General features: G+C 36.9%; 6 protein-coding genes across 15 annotated transcripts in view; 1 reads left to right on the top strand and 5 right to left on the bottom strand.

Moving 5' to 3' along the window:
• The window catches only part of LOC140981128 (uncharacterized), a 56,759-nt gene extending 39,757 nt beyond the window's left edge, over positions 1 to 17,002 (bottom strand). For all 4 annotated transcript variants that reach the window (XR_012176037.1, XM_073447406.1, XM_073447407.1 and 1 more), the window contains exon 1: positions 16,991 to 17,002. The gene's annotated coding sequence lies outside the window, so the exon portion shown is untranslated. The remainder of the gene's footprint in view (positions 1 to 16,990) is intronic.
• LOC140980278 (UBP1-associated protein 2C-like) lies at positions 1,837 to 5,657 on the bottom strand. Of its 6 annotated transcripts, none has more exons than XR_012175915.1 (3): positions 4,336 to 5,657; positions 2,144 to 2,259; positions 1,837 to 2,055 (listed from the first exon to the last, which is right to left on the bottom strand). XR_012175915.1 is itself a non-coding variant. In XM_073446014.1 (3 exons), exons 1-2 carry the CDS (start codon positions 5,546 to 5,548, stop codon positions 4,337 to 4,339), a joined length of 1,173 nt encoding a protein of 390 aa, XP_073302115.1. In that variant the 5' UTR covers positions 5,549 to 5,657; the 3' UTR covers positions 1,837 to 2,254; position 4,336. The 6 variants fall into 6 exon arrangements, 4 of the variants coding, with proteins under 4 accessions (XP_073302115.1, XP_073302113.1, XP_073302111.1 ...); XR_012175914.1 differs by having other exon boundaries at positions 2,144 to 2,254; XM_073446014.1 differs by having other exon boundaries at positions 1,837 to 2,254; positions 4,336 to 4,553; positions 4,593 to 5,657.
• LOC140980404 (heavy metal-associated isoprenylated plant protein 29-like) lies at positions 7,467 to 8,552 on the top strand. Its single transcript, XM_073446204.1, has 3 exons — positions 7,467 to 7,581; positions 7,797 to 7,872; positions 8,143 to 8,552. The coding sequence occupies exons 1-3, from the start codon at positions 7,576 to 7,578 to the stop codon at positions 8,544 to 8,546; spliced, it is 486 nt and encodes a 161-aa protein (XP_073302305.1). The 5' UTR covers positions 7,467 to 7,575; the 3' UTR covers positions 8,547 to 8,552.
• On the bottom strand, positions 8,595 to 11,537 carry LOC140980403 (uncharacterized). The gene is made up of 5 exons (XM_073446203.1): positions 10,923 to 11,537; positions 10,196 to 10,253; positions 9,958 to 10,053; positions 9,167 to 9,273; positions 8,595 to 9,067 (listed from the first exon to the last, which is right to left on the bottom strand). Exons 1-5 carry the CDS (start codon positions 11,075 to 11,077, stop codon positions 8,992 to 8,994), a joined length of 492 nt encoding a protein of 163 aa, XP_073302304.1. The 5' UTR covers positions 11,078 to 11,537; the 3' UTR covers positions 8,595 to 8,991.
• On the bottom strand, positions 12,996 to 16,403 carry LOC140981461 (trihelix transcription factor ENAP1-like). The gene is made up of 2 exons (XM_073447872.1): positions 15,268 to 16,403; positions 12,996 to 13,431 (listed from the first exon to the last, which is right to left on the bottom strand). Exons 1-2 carry the CDS (start codon positions 16,154 to 16,156, stop codon positions 13,418 to 13,420), a joined length of 903 nt encoding a protein of 300 aa, XP_073303973.1. The 5' UTR covers positions 16,157 to 16,403; the 3' UTR covers positions 12,996 to 13,417.
• Positions 17,003 to 17,767: 765 nt separating the features above from the next.
• On the bottom strand, positions 17,768 to 22,039 carry LOC140981478 (uncharacterized). Of its 2 annotated transcripts, XM_073447892.1 has the most exons (4): positions 21,025 to 22,037; positions 20,642 to 20,932; positions 18,303 to 20,297; positions 17,768 to 18,230 (listed from the first exon to the last, which is right to left on the bottom strand). In XM_073447892.1, exons 1-4 carry the CDS (start codon positions 21,920 to 21,922, stop codon positions 17,884 to 17,886), a joined length of 3,531 nt encoding a protein of 1,176 aa, XP_073303993.1. In that variant the 5' UTR covers positions 21,923 to 22,037; the 3' UTR covers positions 17,768 to 17,883. The 2 variants fall into 2 exon arrangements, with proteins under 2 accessions (XP_073303993.1, XP_073303992.1); XM_073447891.1 differs by having other exon boundaries at positions 17,768 to 20,297; positions 21,025 to 22,039.
• Positions 22,040 to 22,280: the final 241 nt, after the last annotated feature.

Raw genomic sequence — 22,280 nt, 5'->3', positions numbered from 1 at the left:
ATTAACATGATAACGAAATTTTAAGAAAAATCGAGCTCGATCCTATATCAATCTTAAATGAGTCAACCTCAAGTCTGATACTGTTTGCTTGGTTTGGATCATTTACATCCCTGATAATGATAATAAGAAAATTATCTTTAGATAGGAAACAATCACTCCAATATAATCACACATTAAATTTGAAATATACATAAAATCATAATTATTTGCTAAAATATAACCTAAGTACAAGCATTCTAGCTAGTAAAAGATTTACTTGTATGTAAAAATTGAATCTTTGACAAGGGTGTAGCATTGAATGTACCTTGCATTAATTATGTTTTCTATCGGTAAACTCTGGAGAATGTTGAAAATAATTACATTTTTAAGTGCCTTAAAAAACAAAAAATCTACAATTTGAGATATTACACCTAATTATTTGGTTGTTACCCTAATTTCATAAGCTGTGGTACATAAAAAATGGTCCAACTCTAGTTTTGCACTTTTTGAACATTTGTATTGATTTCATTACATCACATAGTGTATTGACAAAAGCGCACGTAACCATCATTATCCAACTAACACAACAATTATGTAAAATTGATAGCTAACAATTAATTAAAGGTTTAAAATGTCAGACTATGGCCCACATTTAATTATTTAAGTTAAAAGTGCACTATGAGGTGAGATGTCTGGGGGCACTCTCTCTTTGTCGGATGTTTGTTTGTACAAGAGGGTCCCAATCCTATTTTTTTTATTTGCATTTCGAACACGAAAATTAATTTCACGAAATAATTTTGTAAAAAAAAAAAATTTATGTTAAAAATATTACTTTTTATGAATCATGATTGTACGTGTAAATAAATAGTTGCGGCCCAATACAACACAGTGTGTGTCTATCACATTTAAGTATGCTTTTATTTTTTAGTGTTTGATGGTTCCTTTTTCTTTAAAACTTAGAGAGAGAGAGAGAGGTGGGCAAGTTTGCAAGAACGTTCTATTAGAAACAAAAAAAACAAATAAAGGCAAACTCTGACCACATGAGCGCTAGCTGTACATCATTCGAAAAGGATAAGAAACGATTTCAAATTATTAAGTAATCAATTGATTATGTCACTTCCACATCAACCAAACCATCCAACGCAGAAGAGTATCAACTCACGTCAATTCGCATGTGCTGGTAGCACCCTCCAGAGACCTTCATGTTTCCATGCTCATTTGATTCGTCACATTTTCTATTTGAACCAGATACGACTAGATATAATCAATCCGACCGAGTTCAGATCGAGTACCGGAACCCGAATTACAATGCCTACACATATATCAAATCCAAGAGACGATTAAATTTATACAATATTTTGATATATCTAATTCTCAACACAATCATAAAAAAATATACAAAATAGTTCAATCTAAAACTTATGTTACAAAATCGATTTCAGTTAATCATTTTAGTTCACACATTCCTCGAAAAGTTCCTTCTCGTCATCAAATATTGTAGCACTATTGATATATTTTTTAGATTTGAGTTTTTATCTAAAATAAACAAAAAAAAAATGAAACAAAATTTGTTAAATGATATAGCATGCTATATTATTATTAGAATAGAATTAAAATATATTTATTTGCATCGTTCCAGATTTTACAATTATAAAACCATGCAGATACATTGCCTATATATATACACACACACATATACACATTAGTATTAATTAAAAACCCCTAAAACGTCGGGTACGCTGTACTGGATATGGGTCAGGTCCCATGAGACATATTACCGGCCCGTACCCGTTAGGACACAACGTAATACACAGCCCGACCCAATATCGTCTTTAAAACTGTATAAATGACATCCGATAGTAAATAACCTGATACTTCAATTCTTATACAGGAGCTTTGCCACCGTACTATATCTCAAAAGGTAACCATATCTCAAAGGGTGCAAACAGTTGTGAATGAACACGACCCACCTGTTGATCAAAACATCTCTCTTTATCTTCCATTCAGGCGCCCATCACTTTCATGATACGCGGCACGCAGGGATTAGCATTAATTACTCCATTCAATCCCAGTCTCCTTGGATACGAGGAATGAATCACCTCGACCGTCAATATGCAGAAGGGGGGAAATGCATGCAAAGTCGAGTGAAGAGCAACAATCTTACCTCAGAACCATAGGCAGACATTGCTGCAATGCTGCCAAATCAGGCCAGGGCTTCTTTTCAGCTAGATCTTTAGGGGATCTCACAGAGAAAAAACCAACCTTGCAGCCTTCCCTATACTTATAAATCAAGTATGTTGTCTTTGAGAAATGATAAGTTAAAACATAATCTCATAAAAAAAAAAAAACGCAAGCAATCAACTTCCAACACCTCGAGAATTTTCAAGTTAAAAATGAGTAATCAGTAGAGACAAGATATGCATACACTACCATTTATGTCATTTAGAATCTTGCTCAATATTATCAGATACATACAAATTATAGTAGTAAAGCGAGACAATTTATTAACTTGACAAAATAATTACACATAAAATATTAGTAGTAGAAACATGTTTAAACAATAGCCTCAATATTAAATACGAAGCAACACAAGATTAAAGTGAACCCCTGACCCCAAAAACAATTGAATGTCTTTACAGAAAGCCAGATATCATTATACTTGATAAAACTCAAGACAAGATAGAAAGATAAATTTTAAAAATGGGTAAATCTTAATAACTTTAGGATCAGGAATGCTTTTAATTTGTGAAAAGTACAAACATTTGCTTTTGACACCAATGAAAAAATTAGAACTTATGAATACATGCATGTGGCTCGTCCATGCTTTTCGAGGCCTGGAAAAGAAATAATGGTATCTATCCCCAATACTGGAGGACAACTATTTGAAAGGAAGAGCAACTATAGTATTCTAAAACCATATGTTGTACATGTAGATCAACATTCTTTTTAGGCCAAACCACTTTATTTCTTATAATAAACAGCTCAAAAGTATTCACATATTGTTCTGTATCAACTACAGAGTCAACAAGTGCCAGAATCTTTCTCCCTCAACATACATCAAGCACTTCGCAACCATTTCAACACAAAATAATGATAAATAGTTTCAGGTTCCTACAGTTTCAGAATTTCTGAAAGTGCCCTAAAACCAAGACAAGAAGAGTAAAGCTAGTTTTCCAAGGAGAACTGCAACCTGCCACTATATGATCGCGAAAGTGGAAATCATTTAGACCACAGAATTTATCCAGTCACTCAAAAGATTACAGAGTAACCATGAAGATTACAGCGGAACCATATAATGAAAAAGACTATCACCCCATGCCAGCATCAAAATTTGGAATTACCGACTTTCACCAATCGCAAGACGCATAAGCTAATTCAGATATCCCAGCACCATCTCAAAGGCCATAATTATGCAGAAAAAATAAAGACACCAACTAAAGTACAATTATGGAAAGCTAGATAAAATATAGAAGATAAATAAAGGGTATGTAACAGCTAAAATAACAAGGTTAAACCAAACAATTTAAGAAAACTTCGGTCACTTATCAAATTACAAAGCAACGTTTCAAGTAAAAACTTCGAGCTCATCCTAGCGAAATAGACATTTAATCCACAACTTTATTGGAGCACATAGAGATTAAAGCAGCCAAAGATCTACAGCAGTCCATTAATCAGCCAAAGATTTCATAGTCTTGCAATCACGTAATCACCACAACCATTTAAAGCATTTGCGTCCAAGAAGCTGTCAAAATACCTGAACATACACCCACATGTAACTTAATCCATTATTCAAATCAAAACATAAACATGCAATATATGAATGCATTATTCCACTGACTCACAGATTATAAAAATATAAATCAACATTTGAGCATGAAAATGCACTTTACTAAATAAATCTTTCCTTTTTGCTTCTTCATAATCTCTTATAAGTGAAGAAAAAGAAGACTTCAGTTGCTATGACGTACGGCTAGAAAGAAGTAGCAATTGTTTCTTAACGTACAATCAGCTGAAACCAAGGAAGCAAGGGAAACAGAATTCCAGGTTACTATGCTCATAAGGAGAAGATTCTCGCCTGAATCTACAAAACCTTCACGTATTTAACCTATTCATCACTTTGCCATGCCATGCAACCTCCAAAGCACATCTTTCTAATTATTGACTGGCTTTGAGTTTTAGTTAATCAAGCAGAAACATCAAAACGAATGTCACAAGCTGGAAATACCATCATTACCAAGCATCATAGCAGCAAATATGCAAACGAGGTTTCAAGAGCGCCTATTGTCCCCGTGCCATGCAAAATTAAGCAAATGGTTACTTTAAGTAGCTCATTAAAAAAATTCAACAAGGAATTACCTCAATAATATGGTGGTGCACCATGATACGAGGGAAACCTGGGCCCAGTTCCAGGCTGGTTCTGATAAGATGGATATGCAGGTTGAAACCCATAATTCCCACCGTCTGGATAGCTTCCTGAGCTCTGCAGCCCATGAGTACTAGGAGGCATTCTGTATCCTCCATTGTTGCTCAGTCCTCCGCCAAACTCCCCTGAAGCAGCCCCATTAACACCACCGCTGTACTGTGATGAACCACCTCCATACCCACCACCATACCCTTGCCCACCCATAGCAGCATTAAACCCCGTATTTTGATGCATCTGCTGTGGCTGCTGAGGCATGTTTGGGCCCTGACCATAGCCCATGTAACCTCCTGTTCCATAGTTCGAAGCAGGCATCGCTTCACCAGGAAAGCCCATGGGACCTGCATTTGGCATTCCAGTGACCATTCCTCCCATGTTGGGCTTCTGCTTCCTATTGTCAGTGGCCAACTTACAAACCAATTGATGACCGTCAATAGTTTTCATAGGATCAACCAACGAAGCCCTCGCTCCCTCTTCAGTCTTATAGACAAAAAAGGCGAAACCCTTAGGCTTACCATTCTGCTTGTCAAAACCCAATGGCCCTTCCTCAATCTCACCATACATCGAAAAGTGAGCCAACAATCTCTCCGAAGTAATCTCAAACGGAATATTACCAACATAAATCTTCCTCGTCGACACATCTACCGAGTGGGAGTTACCTGAACTGCCCGTAGACGCAAGCTGTGTCACCGTGATGCGGCCATCAATCTTCTTGTTCGGATCCTTCAGGGCTAATACAGCAGCATCAATGTGCTTAAATGTCACAAACCCATAACCCTTGGACTTTCCAGTGTTCTTATCAGTAATAACAATACTGTTACCCTCATCGATTTCTCCGTAGGCAGAGAAAACCTCCCGAAGCTTTTCGGTGGAGGTCTCCCAACCGAGTCCGCGAACAAAGAGCTTCCGCTGTACGGGGTCCGCATCAGCCACTGTGCGCACGGCCTCCAACACGTCAGGGTGACGGACTATTGCGGCGCGAAGGATAGGGAGGATCTGCTCCTTCGTGAAGGGTTCGATTATTTTCTCCGCGTCCTCCGGGGACATGCTGGGAGACAGTTGCGCAGAAAAAGTGTCGCTGTTAAGGTCGATGGGTACGAAATACGCGCCGCCGTTCTCGTCGGCCTTACGTTTCTTGGCGAGATCCATGGGTCAGAATTGATTCCTCACAATTTGCCCTAATACAGAGAGAAATAAAAAGAAACCTCCAAAAATCAATTTCTAGAAAACCCTAACGCGACCCCTATTTATAAGATATAATATCTCAACCCCCACCGACTTAGGTTTATATCTGCCTCCATGGGGCCACATTTTGTTTGGGCCTCTGTTATCTTTCTTATTGGGTCAATTAATATTTTCCGGGATGGGCTGCAAGCAAAGTTGTACTTGGGATATTATTATTTCGAATTTAGGACAATTTATTTTTTATTTTTAAAAAAACCCTTCCTTCCCAGAAAATACACTTGTAAAAAATAAGACAAGAAATCTTATTCTATGTACATATTCAGAAACTTACCCCATTACGTACAACAGAAACACACAGCAAAATAACATATTGACTTGTTCAAGGGTAACATCATAGCTTGATCACTGCCCGGCAGCAAAAACCTCGACCGGGAATGTCTTGGTGATACCAGCGCAATGGTGATCACACTGACGGGTGGCCACAGCATCAACTCCTTTGAGTTTCTTGATCGTCTTATTTGAGACGTATCCGTTAATGTTGGATGTACCCTTTGGCCCTCACAAATTCTCTACTTCAAGAACATCGGCTAGGGAAAGTAGCCCTGAGGGGAGCCCGAGGAGTAGGAGTCAAATTTTTCAGTAATTACATAGCAATAGTGCTCGTCTTAGATTTTATGCGTAGTCTCATTTAAAATATTACATGTGACATTGTACGACTTCATTTATGTGAGATCAACATATAATTAAAAAAATCATTTGAAATCCCCCCAAGTTTTTCCTTATATAATATATACTACAATTATTTAATGCTCGAAAGTGATTTTTATAATTTGATATATGTTTAGATGTTTTTTTTTAGTGATTTTAAAAGTGTTGAAATTAGAACTTTTCAAAAAGCTCAAATTTGGAGTTATGGATTTTAAAAAATCTTTCATCTATTTATCCAAACACAAAAATAACACAAATTTCTTTTCAGAAAAAAACTTTTAAAAATCAAATAAAAAAAGCATTTTTAAAAGCAAAAGCTTTTGAATCGAGAGGAGCCTGGATATATATAACTACATTCTCTATTGTTATATATAATGGATTGTCGTTTTGAGTTGGACTTTGCTAATTGTGACAAAACCCCGATCTTCTCTTCTCGTTGAGCATCAATGACATTAAATTATTGTCCTTACATTAAATCCACCAACCAAGTATTAATAGCTATACATATAATAAACCTCATCTTACCATGCCAAATCACCCGGAATCATTCTATCTGGTCAGGCCCATCCCACCAGGCTATGTCACACGGGCTCGTCTAATCAAGCTAAACCATCCAAACTTGTCCTATCAAGTCAAAAATCATCACCGATAAAATACGAATCTCTATTCAGTATATTGTCCACTCAACTCACTCAATCTATCAGAACATCAACATATATTGACAAATTTTTTAAGTTTCAGAATTTTAAAGAAATACAAATAAAAGATGAGAAACTCAACCCGAAAAACATGTCTCTTGAAAAACCGGACTTGTCGCCCACCCTTAGCCTCCACTATGTATTGAAAGTATTTGAAACACATTGAAAAATAATCATCTATAAAATTTGTTGATATGACCCAATAATCTACCATATCTTCCATTTATGTGTAAGAAAATAAACAAGAATGTGTGTGTTCCTCACACAAATATAGAACAGAGTTGCGACCACAAAGTTACGTCATTACTGTGATTCATTGGTCAATTAATAATTACTTAATCGACACAACTTCTGGGTAATTCCTTCATATAATATTAGTCTCTCATTTTTCCTTTTTTTTTTTTCTTTTTTTCTTTTTTTTTTTTTAATATTTGAAGAAAGTCGTTCTCATCTTTGCTTGCATGCGTAAGCAACACATAGCTTGCTCTCCAATTAGTTTTCCTTGTGTATATAAAGAGCACAAACACTACTTAAATTCATCACAACCCAACATCTTCTTCACTATCTTTCAAGTCCACTATAAGTATGCCGGTAAGCTCGAGCTCTACTTATTTTTATGATCAACAATGCGCGCGCCGGTTTGTTTTGGATACCTAATCGTGCACATAGTTCTTTAACAAGTTATAATTTACGTTATAGCACATAGTTCGAATAACCAAATATCAAAGCATATCTCTCTTCTAGCACTATTTTGTTAACCGAATCTAGAAAAGCAAGTGACGGGTTTTGAATTTTTGGCCCTTCAGATTGTGGAGATGAGAGTGCACATGGATTGTCCAGGATGCGAAGCCAGAATAAAAAAAGCTCTTTCCAAATTAAAAGGTATTTTTTTATTGAAACACGTGATGGATGTACAATTCATGGAACAGAGTTTGGTGTTGTACCAACAGTGTACACATTATTTTCAAGAAAGGTCTCAGTAACCATATGCACGGCCACCAGTGACCAGTCCGGGTGACGCAAGGCCGCTTGTGACACATCGAAACAATAGAGCATAGCCTTCCATTCTCGTTATATTACGGTTGTTCAAACAGGAACAAGAATGCTAGAAATTATGTACCCTTCAGTCATAACTAATTGATGGACTTGCAGGAGTGGACAACGTTTACATAGACATGAAGATGCAAAAGGTGACAGTGATGGGGTGGGCTGATCAGAAAAAAGTCCTGAAAACTGTGAGAAATACAGGTCGGGTTGCGGAGATCTGGCCATATCCCTACAACCTGGAATACCATGGTTATGCCCACAAGTATTATTTCAGCAACAATAGTTATGACAGCCCAGCTCCGACCAGGAACTTCTACTCTGGACAGCGAGGTGGAGGCCATCAATATTTTACGGAGCCTAAGCCATCCTCAGTATACAACTATCACGTGCACGGCTACAACGGGCATGGGCATGGTTACTACCAGCAGCCACTCTCCTCTGGTCTTGTCGATGAGGGAACTAGATTCATGTTCAGTGATGAGAATGTTCATGGTTGCTCTATTATGTGACCTGTCTTATTTACATTTGGAACAGAGCATGTAAATTATGAAATTACTTGTGGAATATATCATGTATATTTTGTGACTTGAGTTGTATATATAAGTTCTTTGACATAGACCCAACCAGTCGTCTATTACCTTGATCGTTAAGAGACTGACACGAAACAGGAACAGTTGGTTATGAGGCAACTTCATGCCTTGAAGATTGTATTTCAATCTTTTTGGTCAGTTCACTATGAATGTGGGGATATGCTTTACCACCAATGAAAAAATCTGAAAACGAAACATAAACAATGCAGAAAATGTTGCAGTAAATTGAACCGAAGAGGATGGCGTCATTGAAATTCACATGAGACCTACAAATAAATTACACAAGGAAATGGACTTATTTACAACTATGTATCACAGATCTGCCTAATCTGGAAACCAAAATTTCATGGCTTAGACCATTTTACTAGCATGTCGTGCCAGATGAAAACTCAAGTGTCACCCCAGTTACTATCACCTTCCCCATCATCACTTCCAACAACCTGAATTGCCAACAAAGACACACAGAAATGCACAAACACGGTTAATATCAAATTCATCTAACTATTTCTGTGTACCACGGAGACAGAGATTATAGATACCTGGCGAATTGCATTAACCTTCCGAAGAATGGCCGACATATGGACAATTTAGAGGTGGGCTCCCCATATTTTGATTTACCGATTACAATTGGTCTCAGATTCAATGACTGGAGCCACAAAACAAAGGTGTACAGACCGGTGAGATTTTTTTAATTGCATAATCCAATGGTTCCTTTACTCATCAAATGGACTTACATAAGTATTTTTTGGAAAAGGGGGACTAAGCTAAGACCTCTTCTAAAGGCTATAAAAATTGTTGAATACTGAAAATTAGATGTTATTCGTTTAGATAATTGTTTGAAATGTTAGTTTTAGATAGGATCTATTTTAAATTTCAGATCAGATTAGATAGCATCTTTATGTTATCTTAGTTGGGCAGAATTCCTATAAAGCAAGTGTAATGAATCAGAATTTTTTCTTTCCTTCATTTTTTCTCACATACGACACTAATAGAAACATAAAATCGTATAAACTACACTGAAATCTGTAGACAACTCAGAGCTACATCTCAAATAAAGTACAGTTTGTTCACAAGCTATACTGATACTGTTATCCCCTCATAGAGTGACGTGATGTTAGCTTTTATCTCTGTACTATTAGTTTTACGTGTTATATTTGGCTTATGTAAACACTGCTTAGCTACTGAAGCTGGATCGTAAGGAATAGAAGGCATGCAGGTCCAACATTTCTACTTGAGTCTACATAGCAAATGCAGATGAGTTTAATCAAACATTTAATACATGATTTATCTATTAACAAAAAATAGGAAATTTGTCCACTAAAGAACTTACTTTGGATCGAATTAGATGCAAAAAATCTTCCTTTTCATATATGCCCTTGAGCTGATTAGCTTCTCTTCGTCGATTGGATGTCGGCAACTCCAATTGCTGCTTAAGAAGAAAATAGATCGTCAAATGAAGACAGTAAAATGGGTATCTGCACAACTGTTCCATTTATCTCCCGCATGTAGTCAAAAGTGTGAGCGGGTGGGTGGGACTGGGGGTGGGAGGAGTATCCGGGATATAACACCTTGCTTTCTTGCATTTTTGCACTCTCAATATCTTGATATTGATTGAACCAGGAGCTTCTGCAGATTAACTATCATAGATACATTAAAAATAACATTTTTAGGACCCTTTTTATTCATTCAATTGAATGAAATTGAAAAATAAAGATTAAAACAGTATGAACCATAAAAAAAAAAGTTAAATACACATGTTTAAAGCCAACTTTAACTATCGTAAAAAAAAAGCCAACTTTAACTCAACACCTTAAGCCAACGAGTGTCACATCCACCAATTCGTATTAAAGCCTTTTCTCTGTAACATGTGATCCTTATAGTGACATAATCAAGAAGCACAACAGAATTATTTTATCTTCTCTTATGCTCTAACCAAAATACTTACAAAATCAGAGTCACAATTTATCCTTTTCAGCCCAATACGTGAAGATTACGCAGTGCAAGTATGATGTCTTTTTACCAGAGTCCCCCGACACTCATTTCCAATTTCGAATACAATTTTTGCAGCACAATCATATGCCGTTTTATCGAGCAATATGTTATTTCTCAATGTACGAAATTAGCAATTTGGTTGTGTTTCTCACTACTATACAGAAGCTATAATACCTAGAATCAAACCAGGCAACGTATTGAAATAGAAATCATGAACCCAACTCTACGACCACTAAAATCTCCAAACATCAACAATATAGTGAAATTTAAGAGGCATGCAGACAGAATTGAGGAATAACATACTCGGCGAGATCCCCGAGCTGACGTAAGACGCCGGAGAGACCAGCCACCATGACGCCATCAAGAATCTCCTTCGGGTCTTCCTTGTTCGCCTCCCTGTACAGCTCCTGTACTCCGAGTCCATAACAATTCTTCACCTCAACTCTCACCAACGGCATCGTTTTACGTACAATTCACGCGCATTCAACAAACGACAAAAACAACCCCAACAGACTCTAAATCTTTGCGGGTAACTACTGTCTGATAGACCAAATCTATACTGTCTCGGAAATGAACGAAATGTGAAACAAATTGCTGATAATGAAAAGAACTAACGACGACAAATAACTAGAAAGAAAATTAGGTAGAGGGAGGATTTCAGTAGCTGAACTGCCGAGAGAGTGATACATACACACACAGATATATGTGTGTGTGAGTGTGTACAAGCACTTTACCATCTATGCGTGAGTGAGAGCGAGAAAAAGCCGATGCTAGACAATCCCGGAAGCCATTGGAGCAGCTTGAGCTCGAGGTTTGTTCGGTGACAGTTGAAGTTGAAAGGACATAAATGGGCCTGGGAATCTGTGGCGCGAACCTTGGACCATTGTGAAATGACAACATATGAATCCCACTTGTAGATTCGTCACCGCGCAATTAATTAGATTTTATCTGGTTTTGGAGGGAATTATTATGTACAATATTTTTTTAAGATAGAAAATAGCTTTACGTCCAATATATTTAAAATTCGAAAAACTAAAAGGTATATAAAACTCAAAACGGAATATTTCATGTGTTAGAAGAGGCGTTGTATGGCCTGGAACAATCTAGGCCGTAAGAGAGGCTCCTAAACGCTTTTTGTTGCGTAAAAGAGGCTTCTAAATGTTTCTTTGTGCTTTGGAATTTTCCAAGTCGTGAGGGAGGCGTATGTAAAGTGGTGTTTGACAGCGCTGTTCGACAAAAATTTCGCGTTTTCATGGATCTTTGTCATCAAAATGTATCTATTTGTCATATTTTTTAGATTTGTGACTTACATATTGATCAATCTGAATGCATTAACATATTAGAGGACAAAATAATTTCAATTTTGAGATAATCAAACAAAAAAAGAGTATTTGTATTCATATTAGAATTTGCTTCATTTTCTGCTTATGAAACTCGTGATTCGTAGTATTACTATCACAAGTTGAAAGTTATTGTATCTTGAAAAATGATTGTTATATCACGTGAGCATCATATGCGAGACAAATTTTTCTTAAAGACAAATAGTTATTTTTTGCTTTGAAGCCGGGCAAAGAATTTGAGTTGGTTGTTGCAGCTAGCGTAACTAATAGATGGAGATTGCGATTTTAGATGAAAGGAAACATCGACTCCACAGCTTGTTGAAAGAAAATTACTAGATACCACAAGCTGCCACAGTATTGTTGCGTGTAAATTATGCATTGATTATTTTATTTTAATAGACAACCTCGGATGCAGATATAAACAAGAAATTATCAGTACGATTCTACGTCTAGTCATAACAACAAAGAAGTGGGATTATTTTGAAATGCAAAAAGAAATATTTTTCCCAGGTCGTATAAGTATAACAAATTAACCACGAAGTAGGACGACGGACTTAGCTCAAGGCCACAATTTAGCCCCCTTATGTAAAACCAGACAACCAAGAAGCCCGGCTCACAAACTCGGGTTCAAAACAAAATCCGACCAAGGCAGATCTAACTGTTTCTTTTCTGTACTTTTTTTCTTCAAAATACACACATTGAAGGTACAAAACATGAAGTAAAAATTTCCACTTAGATTCTATATTTTAGATTATTTTTAGCCTAGTTCGTTCTTTTTGTCAATTTCGATTAATACTCACGTGACACTCAACTATGCAAATTTACGCCAATATTAATAAGGCAAAAACTTGTGTCATACGATCTCACGGATCGTATTTTGTGAGACGAATCTCTTATTTGGATCATCTATGAAAAAATATTACTTTTTATGCTAAGAGTATTACATTTTATTGTGAATATCGATAGAGTTGACCCATCTCTATTACTAATGGGAGAAGATCAAAATCGCTAACATTTAAAAGATACAAGACTAAGATAAAATCAATACCCATTGTTGGTCAACCATGGGAGTTTAACAACTTACCAACACATTCTTTTAACAAGATAAGACGGGGGGCTGCAAAATTTTTTGAAAGAATAACAAGTCAACAAAAGGCCAATCAAACGGCACATCATCAGACAAGGCTTTACGAGGTAACACCGAACTATGGTGTGATTAGTTTGCACTAAATATTTAAATGAAGGTAAAAACACATACTTCTATTGTGGTAAGAGTTTCTTGAACACTAACGACGTGCTGTACAGGTGGGAAGGGAATGCATTTAGAAAATAAATCTTATGAGTTTGAGGCCAATATGAAGGCTTCTAACGATAATAGGACCGCTATAAGTGAAAGGGGCAAACAGCTCTGGTGCCTCGACCATCGGAAAGGATGTCTATCAAGTTCTTTCCTCATGGCTAGCTGTACACATCTGCAGCATTGAAAGCAAATATAAACATTAAGGGAATTAATAGAAAATGGCAAGAGTAAAAACATGGGTGCCAGAGAATGCCCACTATATTGTTCATTGAGGGTTAGGATTGCACAGTCCATCTATGTTCGATTTAAAACACCTTAAATAACATTAAAAAAAAAAACTAGAAGAAAGACTACATCCACACCCTGAAAAATTCAACCTTAAACCAAAAGAACAGTAAACAACAGCTCGCCTCCACAACATAATAAATGCTACAAGAGCAAAAGAAGAAAAATATAAGTGAGAATGGGGAACAAAGCAAGGTATCTTTAGCTCATGAGAAATAATACAAAAAGAACCTTAGTCAGCACTAATTCGCCATCTAACTGCCTTAGTTCATCCAAATTCTGCTACGTTTTCAACTATACGTAAAATCCATTTTTTGGGCAGGTTGTTACCTGATATTTTTTTGCAAGCTGATGGTGGATATTGCAGTTAAACATTTATTTTCTGAGAGTGAACGCGCTACCTCAATATGAAATTAAATCATTATAATACCACTGCAAATAAGAAAGAGGATAAACCTTTCAAAGGAAGCAGCTAACCAGAAATAAAATGATGAGAAAAAATGGATGATATGAGTAATTAAATATAGACACAAGAGGTAGCCAATTCTTTCAATAACTAGCAAACTCAGGTGTAACCCAAGTCAATGGACAATATGGAAATTTAATCATATAAAGAGATCGAAGGACATGTTCCAACTCCATGGAGTAGGTCTCTTGAAACGGTTTCACGGATTTTTATTCGTGAGACGGGTCAACCATACATGTATTTACAATAAAAAATAATATTTTTGGCAAAAAAACAATATTTTTTTACAATAAAAAATAATACTTTTGGCAAAAAAAAATAATATTTTTCATGCATCATTGGTGACCCAAATAGAATATTTGTATCACATAATTGATCCATGACACCGTCTCACAAGAGTTTTTGTGAACTCGAGATGTGTCAATGACCATAACAGATCTTGTTTGACATAACACAATTTCGCTCAATTTTCAGGACAGTTGCAATAAATCAGTATCAACAGTCATGCAATGATAACAGTAACAAAATTATCACAGCAAAAGATTGTCAATAACCTTAAATTGTTATCTCCAGGTAATATACTTTAGCCAACAAAGAAATGCACAAATACAAATAACTAACAAAATTAAAGAGGCCAAAGTCTGTAGATGACCTTAAATTGTTATCTTCCAGGTAATGTAGTTCAGATTGGAAAGCACAAACACAAATAGCAACACAAAGATGCCATATGACACGACGTGCCTTATTTTACAGTTACCGGCAATTTGTCATCATCAGCCATCATACACCACTCCAACCAAATCCCACCGAAGATAAACTTTTTAAAACTCAGAAAATACCAGCCAAAAAACAATGCAACCGTTTACTATTTAACTGAAATTAAAAAAGATTCACTAAAGTCTCAATATACATCAGACTCCAAGTGATTTTTATTTTTTTTTTGACTCCAAGTGATTGTTTTAGCATAGAAGATTTCAAAAGTTGTCAGAATTCCAGATCGCCAGTTCTCAAAATAAAAGAACGTCCAACCTCAGAAACATATTCATGCTAAGAACTTCAACCCTCTAATCCAAGAAACCTCAATTAGAAAAAGAATTCATTGCAAAACAAACCAATCTTGACTATCAGCTTCATCTTTATCATCATACTAGAAAATAATAATGATTAAAAAAAACACAATCAAATCAAACGTGCTAATATTTCATAACCATATTACAAGCTAGTTTAATGAAAAGAAAATCAGGTGGTGTGGCATACCATCAGAAGATACAGATCTTCTGGCTTGATTCATCTTCTCGAGCTGGACTTGAGTATCCATAAACAATTGCATCCTCTGAACCTCCAAATCTTTAGCAAACTGCATCCTCTGCTTCTCCAACTCAACCATCTGCCTCTGCTTCATACCCTCCACCTTCTCGTATATCTCTCCGAACCTCTCAATCGCCTTGGCTAATCTTCCTATCCCCTCATCCCCTTCCTCTTCCGCCTCAACGCCCCTACCCTCGCTCCCATCAGCTTCAGCCCCTTCAGATTCTACATCATCATCATCATCATCCGGTGCCGCAGCAGCAGCCGCGATAGCAGAAAAGTTCCTCTTGAAATACGATTGGTCCATCGAAAGCGACGACATCGGACGTTTCTGAGGCAAAGTCACCGGGGTCATCATCGCGGATGAGGGAGAACTACGATAGGACAACGGCACGGCCATGGGTGGAGACGGCAGAGATAAAAGAGGAGTAGATTCAGCCATCTCCATTGGAGACTTACTATTTTGATGCTTATTGGAATTAGATCCGATCAAATACTCCATACGAGGGAAGAATGGCCATGACGACGTTAAAGTCCCGTCAGATTCGGCGATCTTAGTCTTCTCAATCTTGTACTTCTTCTTGAGAGTATCGATCCGATTTTTGCACTGAACATCGGTGCGGCGAGACTTCTTCGTGTGTCCGTGATGCGCGTTGACGACGTCAGCCACCTCCTGCCAGTCCTTCTGACGTAGGTTCCCGCGGTTGAGTTCTACATAACGACGACCCCAAGATTCAACCAATGTCCAAGTAGCCTCTTCCGTCCAACAGTCCTCACGGACAGGTAGTTGCCTCGTCGGCGGCGTTTGAAGAGTCGAAGATTCCGTCAAATCGCCCATAGATCTATATCCTGAGGTAGTGATTTATGCGTGAAGAACGAAAAATAGGAGAGTCGGTGAAATTAAAGGAAGTGCGGCGAATGGGGTGCCGGATGGAGAAAGGCGCGTGATTCGCCGGTGGAGCGATCTCGCCAAGGTCGTCAGACTTTGCACACACTCAACTTCAGGTCTAGGGATTAACATTTTGAATAACAACGGAAACATAGTTAATAATTCTTTTTAAAATAATAATAGCTTGGAATTGTTTCTACAGTATAGTAATTGCAAAATTTTCTAAATGTATTGAAGGCGTTTTGGGTAAGATAACATGCTCCAAAAGTAGGACTCTTGCGAGATAGTTTCACAAATTTTTATCTGTGAAACTGGTCAATCATACCGATATTCACAAGAAAAAGTAATACTCTTATTATAAAAAGTAATATTTTTTCATGGATGTCCCAAATAAGAGACTCGTCTTACAAAATACGACCTGTAAAACCGTTTCACAGAAGTTTTTGCCCATATCCCAATTGAAATAGTAGCAAAGGTTTAAATTTCTTCCTATTTTGTAAATTTACCCTCACTGGTTGACATAATTAAAATGCTTTTATTATCATCATCTAGAATATAATTCTAACATTATTATCATCCAAGTGGTACTGTTTCATTAAGAGAATTAAAGTTGTGTTTTAGTTCATGGATTTCATTTTTTTTATAAAAAAATTATTTTACAGAGATTTCGACGTAGATAAAAGTTTATAAATAAGTGATTATTTGATAATGAACATTCTCAATAAGTTTTTCAAATTTTTTTATGAAGAAATTCAAAAGTTGTATTCGGACTAAATGATTTGAAAGGATTTAATTTCACCATATTTATTTGGCTCAACATTAAAATTGAGAATTTGAAATCTTTTACATTTTTATATTGTTAAGTATAATGTTTTAGTTTAATTTCAAGCGAATTTCAAATCCAATAAATATGGAAGTAAACATTTCCAATAATAATCGTGACAGATTTAAAAAACAAATCAAATACCTCAATCCAACACAATGTGAATTAATCTTATATAATTATTTGTGATAAAATAATCGAGAGTAAAAAAAAACTTTATTTATTGTCAGTCCCGAGCAAGGACTGAGCCAGAAAAACATTGTTGGCAGATGAAAAAGAATATTAAAAATTTTAAGAGGACAAAAGCAAATTTCAGAGAGAGGAAAAAATATAATTATATATAGCTTTCTACCCTTTTAAAAAAATTTAGACTCCGTCTCTGGCTCCGGGCACTCTTACATTTTCACGGTTGCATAATAAGTCTCTGTAACAATTATTTCTTATCCGTTCTCGCTTTATAGAAATTATTAACCCAGATTGCTAGAGTTAGACTCACATAATGTAGCAAGATCCACAAGTGCTAGGAATCTAGTGATGATTCTCACAGGTTCAAAAGGTGACTTCGATCATGTAACATTTTTTCCAACAGTTTCAAGAGGTAGTTCTCACGCACATAACAATTTATCTCGTATAACATTTATTTTTTTTTATATTTTTACTGATAATCGTTTCTGATATCATTATGACTGATCCCGAGCCTAAACTGGCATATGCGAGCCCCTATAACAATTAGGGCGTATCCGTCATTACATTTGATTACAAAAATGACTAGTACAAAGTTGATACAAGAGTTATTATATCCCTTTATAAATCACTTTAAATGTATTTCTTTCTTATGGATGGGGTATCGTAATTAGTTCCTTGGAAAGAAGTGGTTTTTGATTTTCTGCAGAGTTGTCTGAGCTTCTCTCATGTTGGTCCTCTTTCCAGGTAATTCCTCAGAGCAGTCCAAAGCCAATTTCATGATTAACGACACACACTCGACAATTTTGTTGGCGTTTACTTCCTCAATTTCGAGTAGATTGGCATCTATCACCTCATGTATAGAGTCAGGATACGAGTCTTTTATCCAACCCCTGAGGCTCCCTCCTTCTGTGAACAAATCATCACTTGGCCTCATTCTTGTGAACGTTTCCATCAACACAATGCCATAACTGTATGCATCACATTTTCTTGAAACTAGTCCTTCCAATCCGTACTCTGCATAAACCAACCACAAAGAATCAATGCATGAAGAATCAAAAACAAGAACTGGAAAGAAGGGAGATTCACCTGGTGCAATATAGCCATATGTCGCCAGAGTCCTAGTGTGGGTCATGGTATCATCTGCATCTATTAATTTTGCTACCCCAAAGTCACTCACACGTGCCACCATGTTTTCGTCTAGGAGGATGTTACCGGGCTTCAAATCACAATGTATTATAGGAGTTGAGTAGCCGTGGTGGAGATAGTCCATTGCAGATGCAACATCTATCATTATGTTTAATCTTTGTAAAAGATCCAATGGTTCATGATCAGAGTACAAACACTTATCTAGACTCCCATTAGGCATGAATTCGAGTACTAAAGCTCGAAAATCAGTGTTGGTGCAGCTGCTAAGGACTTTTGTCAGGTTACGATGGCGAACGTTGCGTAGCACTTCACATTCTGTATCAAAACTTTTGAATGCTCCTTCTTTCTGTAAATTGAATACCTTCACAGCCAAGGTTGTGCCATCAGTTAAAACCCCTTTGTAAACAGAACCAAAACTACCAGTTCCTAGCAAGTTGTCTTCACTAAATCCATTAGTTGCTCTTTGAAGCTCAAGGTATGTGACCCTGTCAATCGTTACAGAAGGAAGCAATTCCATATGATTGGGAACCTTATTTTTCCTTCGGCGTTCTATAAGAATTAAGGAAAGTGTCAAGGCAGAAATTGTTAAAACAACCACCAGTGTTATGACTAAAACAAGGAACTTCTTTAGTTTCCTATGTTTATGGTGATCGTTAATATGGCATTCTGGAACCTGGAACTGAGGCGCACCACACAATGCATCATTTGACATGAAGGATTGATAGTTGAAATATGCAAAAGGCCCTCCGTCAGGAATTTCTCCTCTTAAACTGTTAAAGGAGAGGTTGAGATACAAGAGATGCTGAAGTGCCTCCATTGATTTCGGAATCATACCTGTGAGATTGTTACCAGAAAGATCCAATCTTTCCAAACTCAACAATTTGCCAACTGAACCAGGGATGGATTCATTCAATTGATTATGTGCCATGGACAGATTGATCAAGTTTATCAGCTTGCCAACTATGCTAGGAATACCACCTGATAACTCATTTGATGACAAGTCGATTGATATTACTCTCTCCAAGTTACCAATTTCCTGGGGTAGCTGGCCACTCAATAAATTTGAGAACAGATTCAATTTCAGGAGATCCTTGAGCCCACCTATACTTGGAGATATGCTCGAATTTAGTTCATTGGAATCAAGATTAAGATATCTCAAAGAAGTAACATTCCCTAAACACGTTGGAAGTGGACCATGAAGCTTGTTTTTGCTCAATGTGAGCTCCCCTAGTCGGGTTAAAGTACAGATGCCATCTGGGATTACTCCATTGAATGAATTACCAATAAGGCTCAATGTTCGTAAATTCAGTATACCTTTGATCGTGATGGGAATGAACCCTGTTAAATCATTGTTATCCAGATACAAAGATTCCAAATTACTAATATTCCCAATTTCTAGTGGAATGCTTCCCTTGAGATCAGAGTTACTCGCATCAATTGCCTCAAGATTAGAAGAGAGATTACCAATTGAAACTGGAAGGTTACCATTGAAGGAGTTAGTCTGAATCCAAAGTATTCTTAGAAGCCGGCAGTTTGTTAAAGAAGTTATGAAACTCAATTCTGAAGACTCGGTAGTTAAGTCATTTTCTCCTAGATTTAAAAAATCAAGAAACCTCAACTCCACAAGCGACCCAGGAATGGGGCCAGAAAACTTGTTAGCAACCAAGCTTAAACGTGTGAGAGCGGAAGCATTTGAAATTGAACTTGGTATGAAACCGGTGAGATTGTTCTGTCCAAGAAAAATTGCTCCAAGGTTAGGTAGCTCATTCCCCATGGTTGGTGGAAGACTCCCGTATAGATGATTTTCTCGGAATGAAAGTGTTCTCAAAGCAGACATATTGAAGATTGTCTCTGGAATACGACCTGTTAAATAGTTTGTACCTAGAACTAGAATTTCCAGATTCCAAAGCTTGCCAATCTCTGATGGTATTTCACCTGCCTCAGAATGCATACATTTAATTATGGAAGAGCTTTGACCAAAAAACGAACTTCAAAATAAGGCACAATCAAGATTTTTCACGAGAATTTGAAGTGCTTCTAATTGGCCAATAGTTTTTATTGTTTGTTTAACCTTTTAGGTTACATTTTATGTGACCAAAAATTGGCTTAAGTATCTTTTTTCTGATTTACTATTGGCCTGTTTCATTACCAATTCTATTTGTATCTCCACTTTCCAACTATAACAGCACCATACAAAAATCCGAAAACTAAAATAACTAAAATTAGTTTTCACGACAAATCCTAATTTATCAGAGAGTAGTCATATATTTTCTTGGTACCTGTATATTTATTGTCATCCATGTACAACTCCACAAGTGAAGAACAGTTGCCAAGTTCCCTTGGAATGCTTCCGGTCAAATGATTTTGTCCAAGATAAAATCCTTGTAATACCGGAAGGTTAGAGCATACATCAATCGGTGTTTTGCCTGTTAGGTTATTTTGTCCAAGATAAAGCCATTGCAGAGTAGACATGTTGTAAATGAAAGAAGGTATTGGACCACTGAGGCCAATTGCATCCAAGGTCAAGTACTCTAACTGAAGAAGGTTGCCTATGTCTTCTGGAATTTCACCTGCACACACAACATAAATTTAGTCAGTATGTTTCAAAGTGTACTTTTCCAGACTTCTATAATTCAGTTGCTCACTTTGAAATTGGACGTACCTTTCAGATTGTTGTCTCCAAGATATAGGTGCACGAGTCTAGTTAAGTTCCCTATCTGATTTGGTACTGGTCCAGTGAATTGGTTGAACTGAAGAATCAAATATTGAAGTTGCGAGCATTCGTCTATAGTTGTTGGAATCTGACCATCGAACTGGTTGGAATACACAGAAAAATACGTGAGATTATGGAGATGTCGACACATGTTTGCTGGAAGATTACCCGAGAGGCTATTCTCAGTGAAATCAACTTTTTCCAGCGATGATATGTTGAAGAAGGTCGCTGGTATGGATCCCGCAAGATGGTTCTCTCTTACAGTTAGACTCTTCAAGTTATAAAGATTGCCAATATTGGCGGGGATCATTCCTTCTAGCAGATTATACTGCAGATTCAGGGTCTCTAGCTTTGATAAGTTGGAAAGAGAAGAAGGGATTGACCCCGTAAAACTGTTGTTATCAAGAAGTAGATGTTGAAGACTATGCAATTCGCCGAACCATGATGGAATCTCCCCACTGAAGCTATTAAAGCTAAAGCTAATAAACCTGAGTCTTTTCAGCATAGTAATCTCCTCAGGTATATCTCCTTTGAACATATTGCCACTTATATCCAGAGAAACAAGAAAGGAAAGATTTCCCAGTCGTGGGGGGACTTTGCCTGAAAGATCCATGTTCGAAATATTTAAAGCCGCGACTCTTTGGTGACGCGAGTTGCAAGTGACCCCGACCCAATCGCATACAGGAGTATTAGAGGACCAATTTCTTGCCAAAAGATTATCAGGGCTGGGCTCAACTTGTGATTTGAGCGCAAGCAAAGCAGATTGATCAGTACTGATGTCTAAGGCCGAGCAAAGAATAAAGAAGTTTGCGGACATGGAAAGCAAAACAAGAAAAGTACTTTCCATCTTTAATGGACCAACTCAGTTAAACTATCGAGTTCTTGTTTTTCAACTAAGTTGTTGCTTGTTTAGCTTTTGCTCCCCACCTAAGGCCAATTGCTTGTCGTTGAGGTCTTGTAAAAGAGCCCACCACTTTCATAATATGTTTTGTTTTAAGTGCTGACTTTGGATCAAAAATATTTACATGATCTTGCATTTGAATAACTAGAAGATACGAACGCGTGAAACATACAAAGATGATATGAGGAGAACAATTTTCACTTTACTTTCATTATCTTTTATTTTTCAACAATTAATTCAATTTACGAATGGGTCATGGAGGATTGATTGATTACGTTTGGGACTGAAAAACTAATGCGGTGGT

The sequence above is a fragment of the Primulina huaijiensis genome, chromosome 7 (genome assembly GCF_012295235.1).
Source record: "Primulina huaijiensis isolate GDHJ02 chromosome 7, ASM1229523v2, whole genome shotgun sequence".
NCBI classification, from domain to species: Eukaryota; Viridiplantae; Streptophyta; class Magnoliopsida; order Lamiales; family Gesneriaceae; genus Primulina; species Primulina huaijiensis.
Note: the sequence above shows the minus strand (reverse complement) of the source record. Positions and strands in the feature narration are given on the sequence as shown.

Coding starts and splice junctions, on each gene's coding strand:
- LOC140980278 (XM_073446012.1), bottom strand. CDS start 5,548: ATGGATCTCGCCAAGAAACGTAAGGCCGACGAGAACGGCGGCGCGTAT.
- LOC140980404 (XM_073446204.1), top strand. Junction 7,873..8,142: donor AGCTCTTTCCAAATTAAAAG/GTATTTTTTTAT, acceptor ATGGACTTGCAG/GAGTGGACAACGTTTACATA.
- LOC140980403 (XM_073446203.1), bottom strand. CDS start 11,077: ATGCCGTTGGTGAGAGTTGAGGTGAAGAATTGTTATGGACTCGGAGTA. Junction 10,254..10,922: donor CAGCTCGGGGATCTCGCCGA/GTATGTTATTCC, acceptor GTTAATCTGCAG/AAGCTCCTGGTTCAATCAAT. Junction 9,068..9,166: donor AGGTTAATGCAATTCGCCAG/GTATCTATAATC, acceptor TTGGCAATTCAG/GTTGTTGGAAGTGATGATGG.
- LOC140981461 (XM_073447872.1), bottom strand. CDS start 16,156: ATGGGCGATTTGACGGAATCTTCGACTCTTCAAACGCCGCCGACGAGG.
- LOC140981478 (XM_073447891.1), bottom strand. CDS start 21,922: ATGGAAAGTACTTTTCTTGTTTTGCTTTCCATGTCCGCAAACTTCTTT. Junction 20,933..21,024: donor TGGAGACAACAATCTGAAAG/GTACGTCCAATT, acceptor TTGTGTGTGCAG/GTGAAATTCCAGAAGACATA. Junction 20,298..20,641: donor GGATGACAATAAATATACAG/GTACCAAGAAAA, acceptor ATTCTGAGGCAG/GTGAAATACCATCAGAGATT.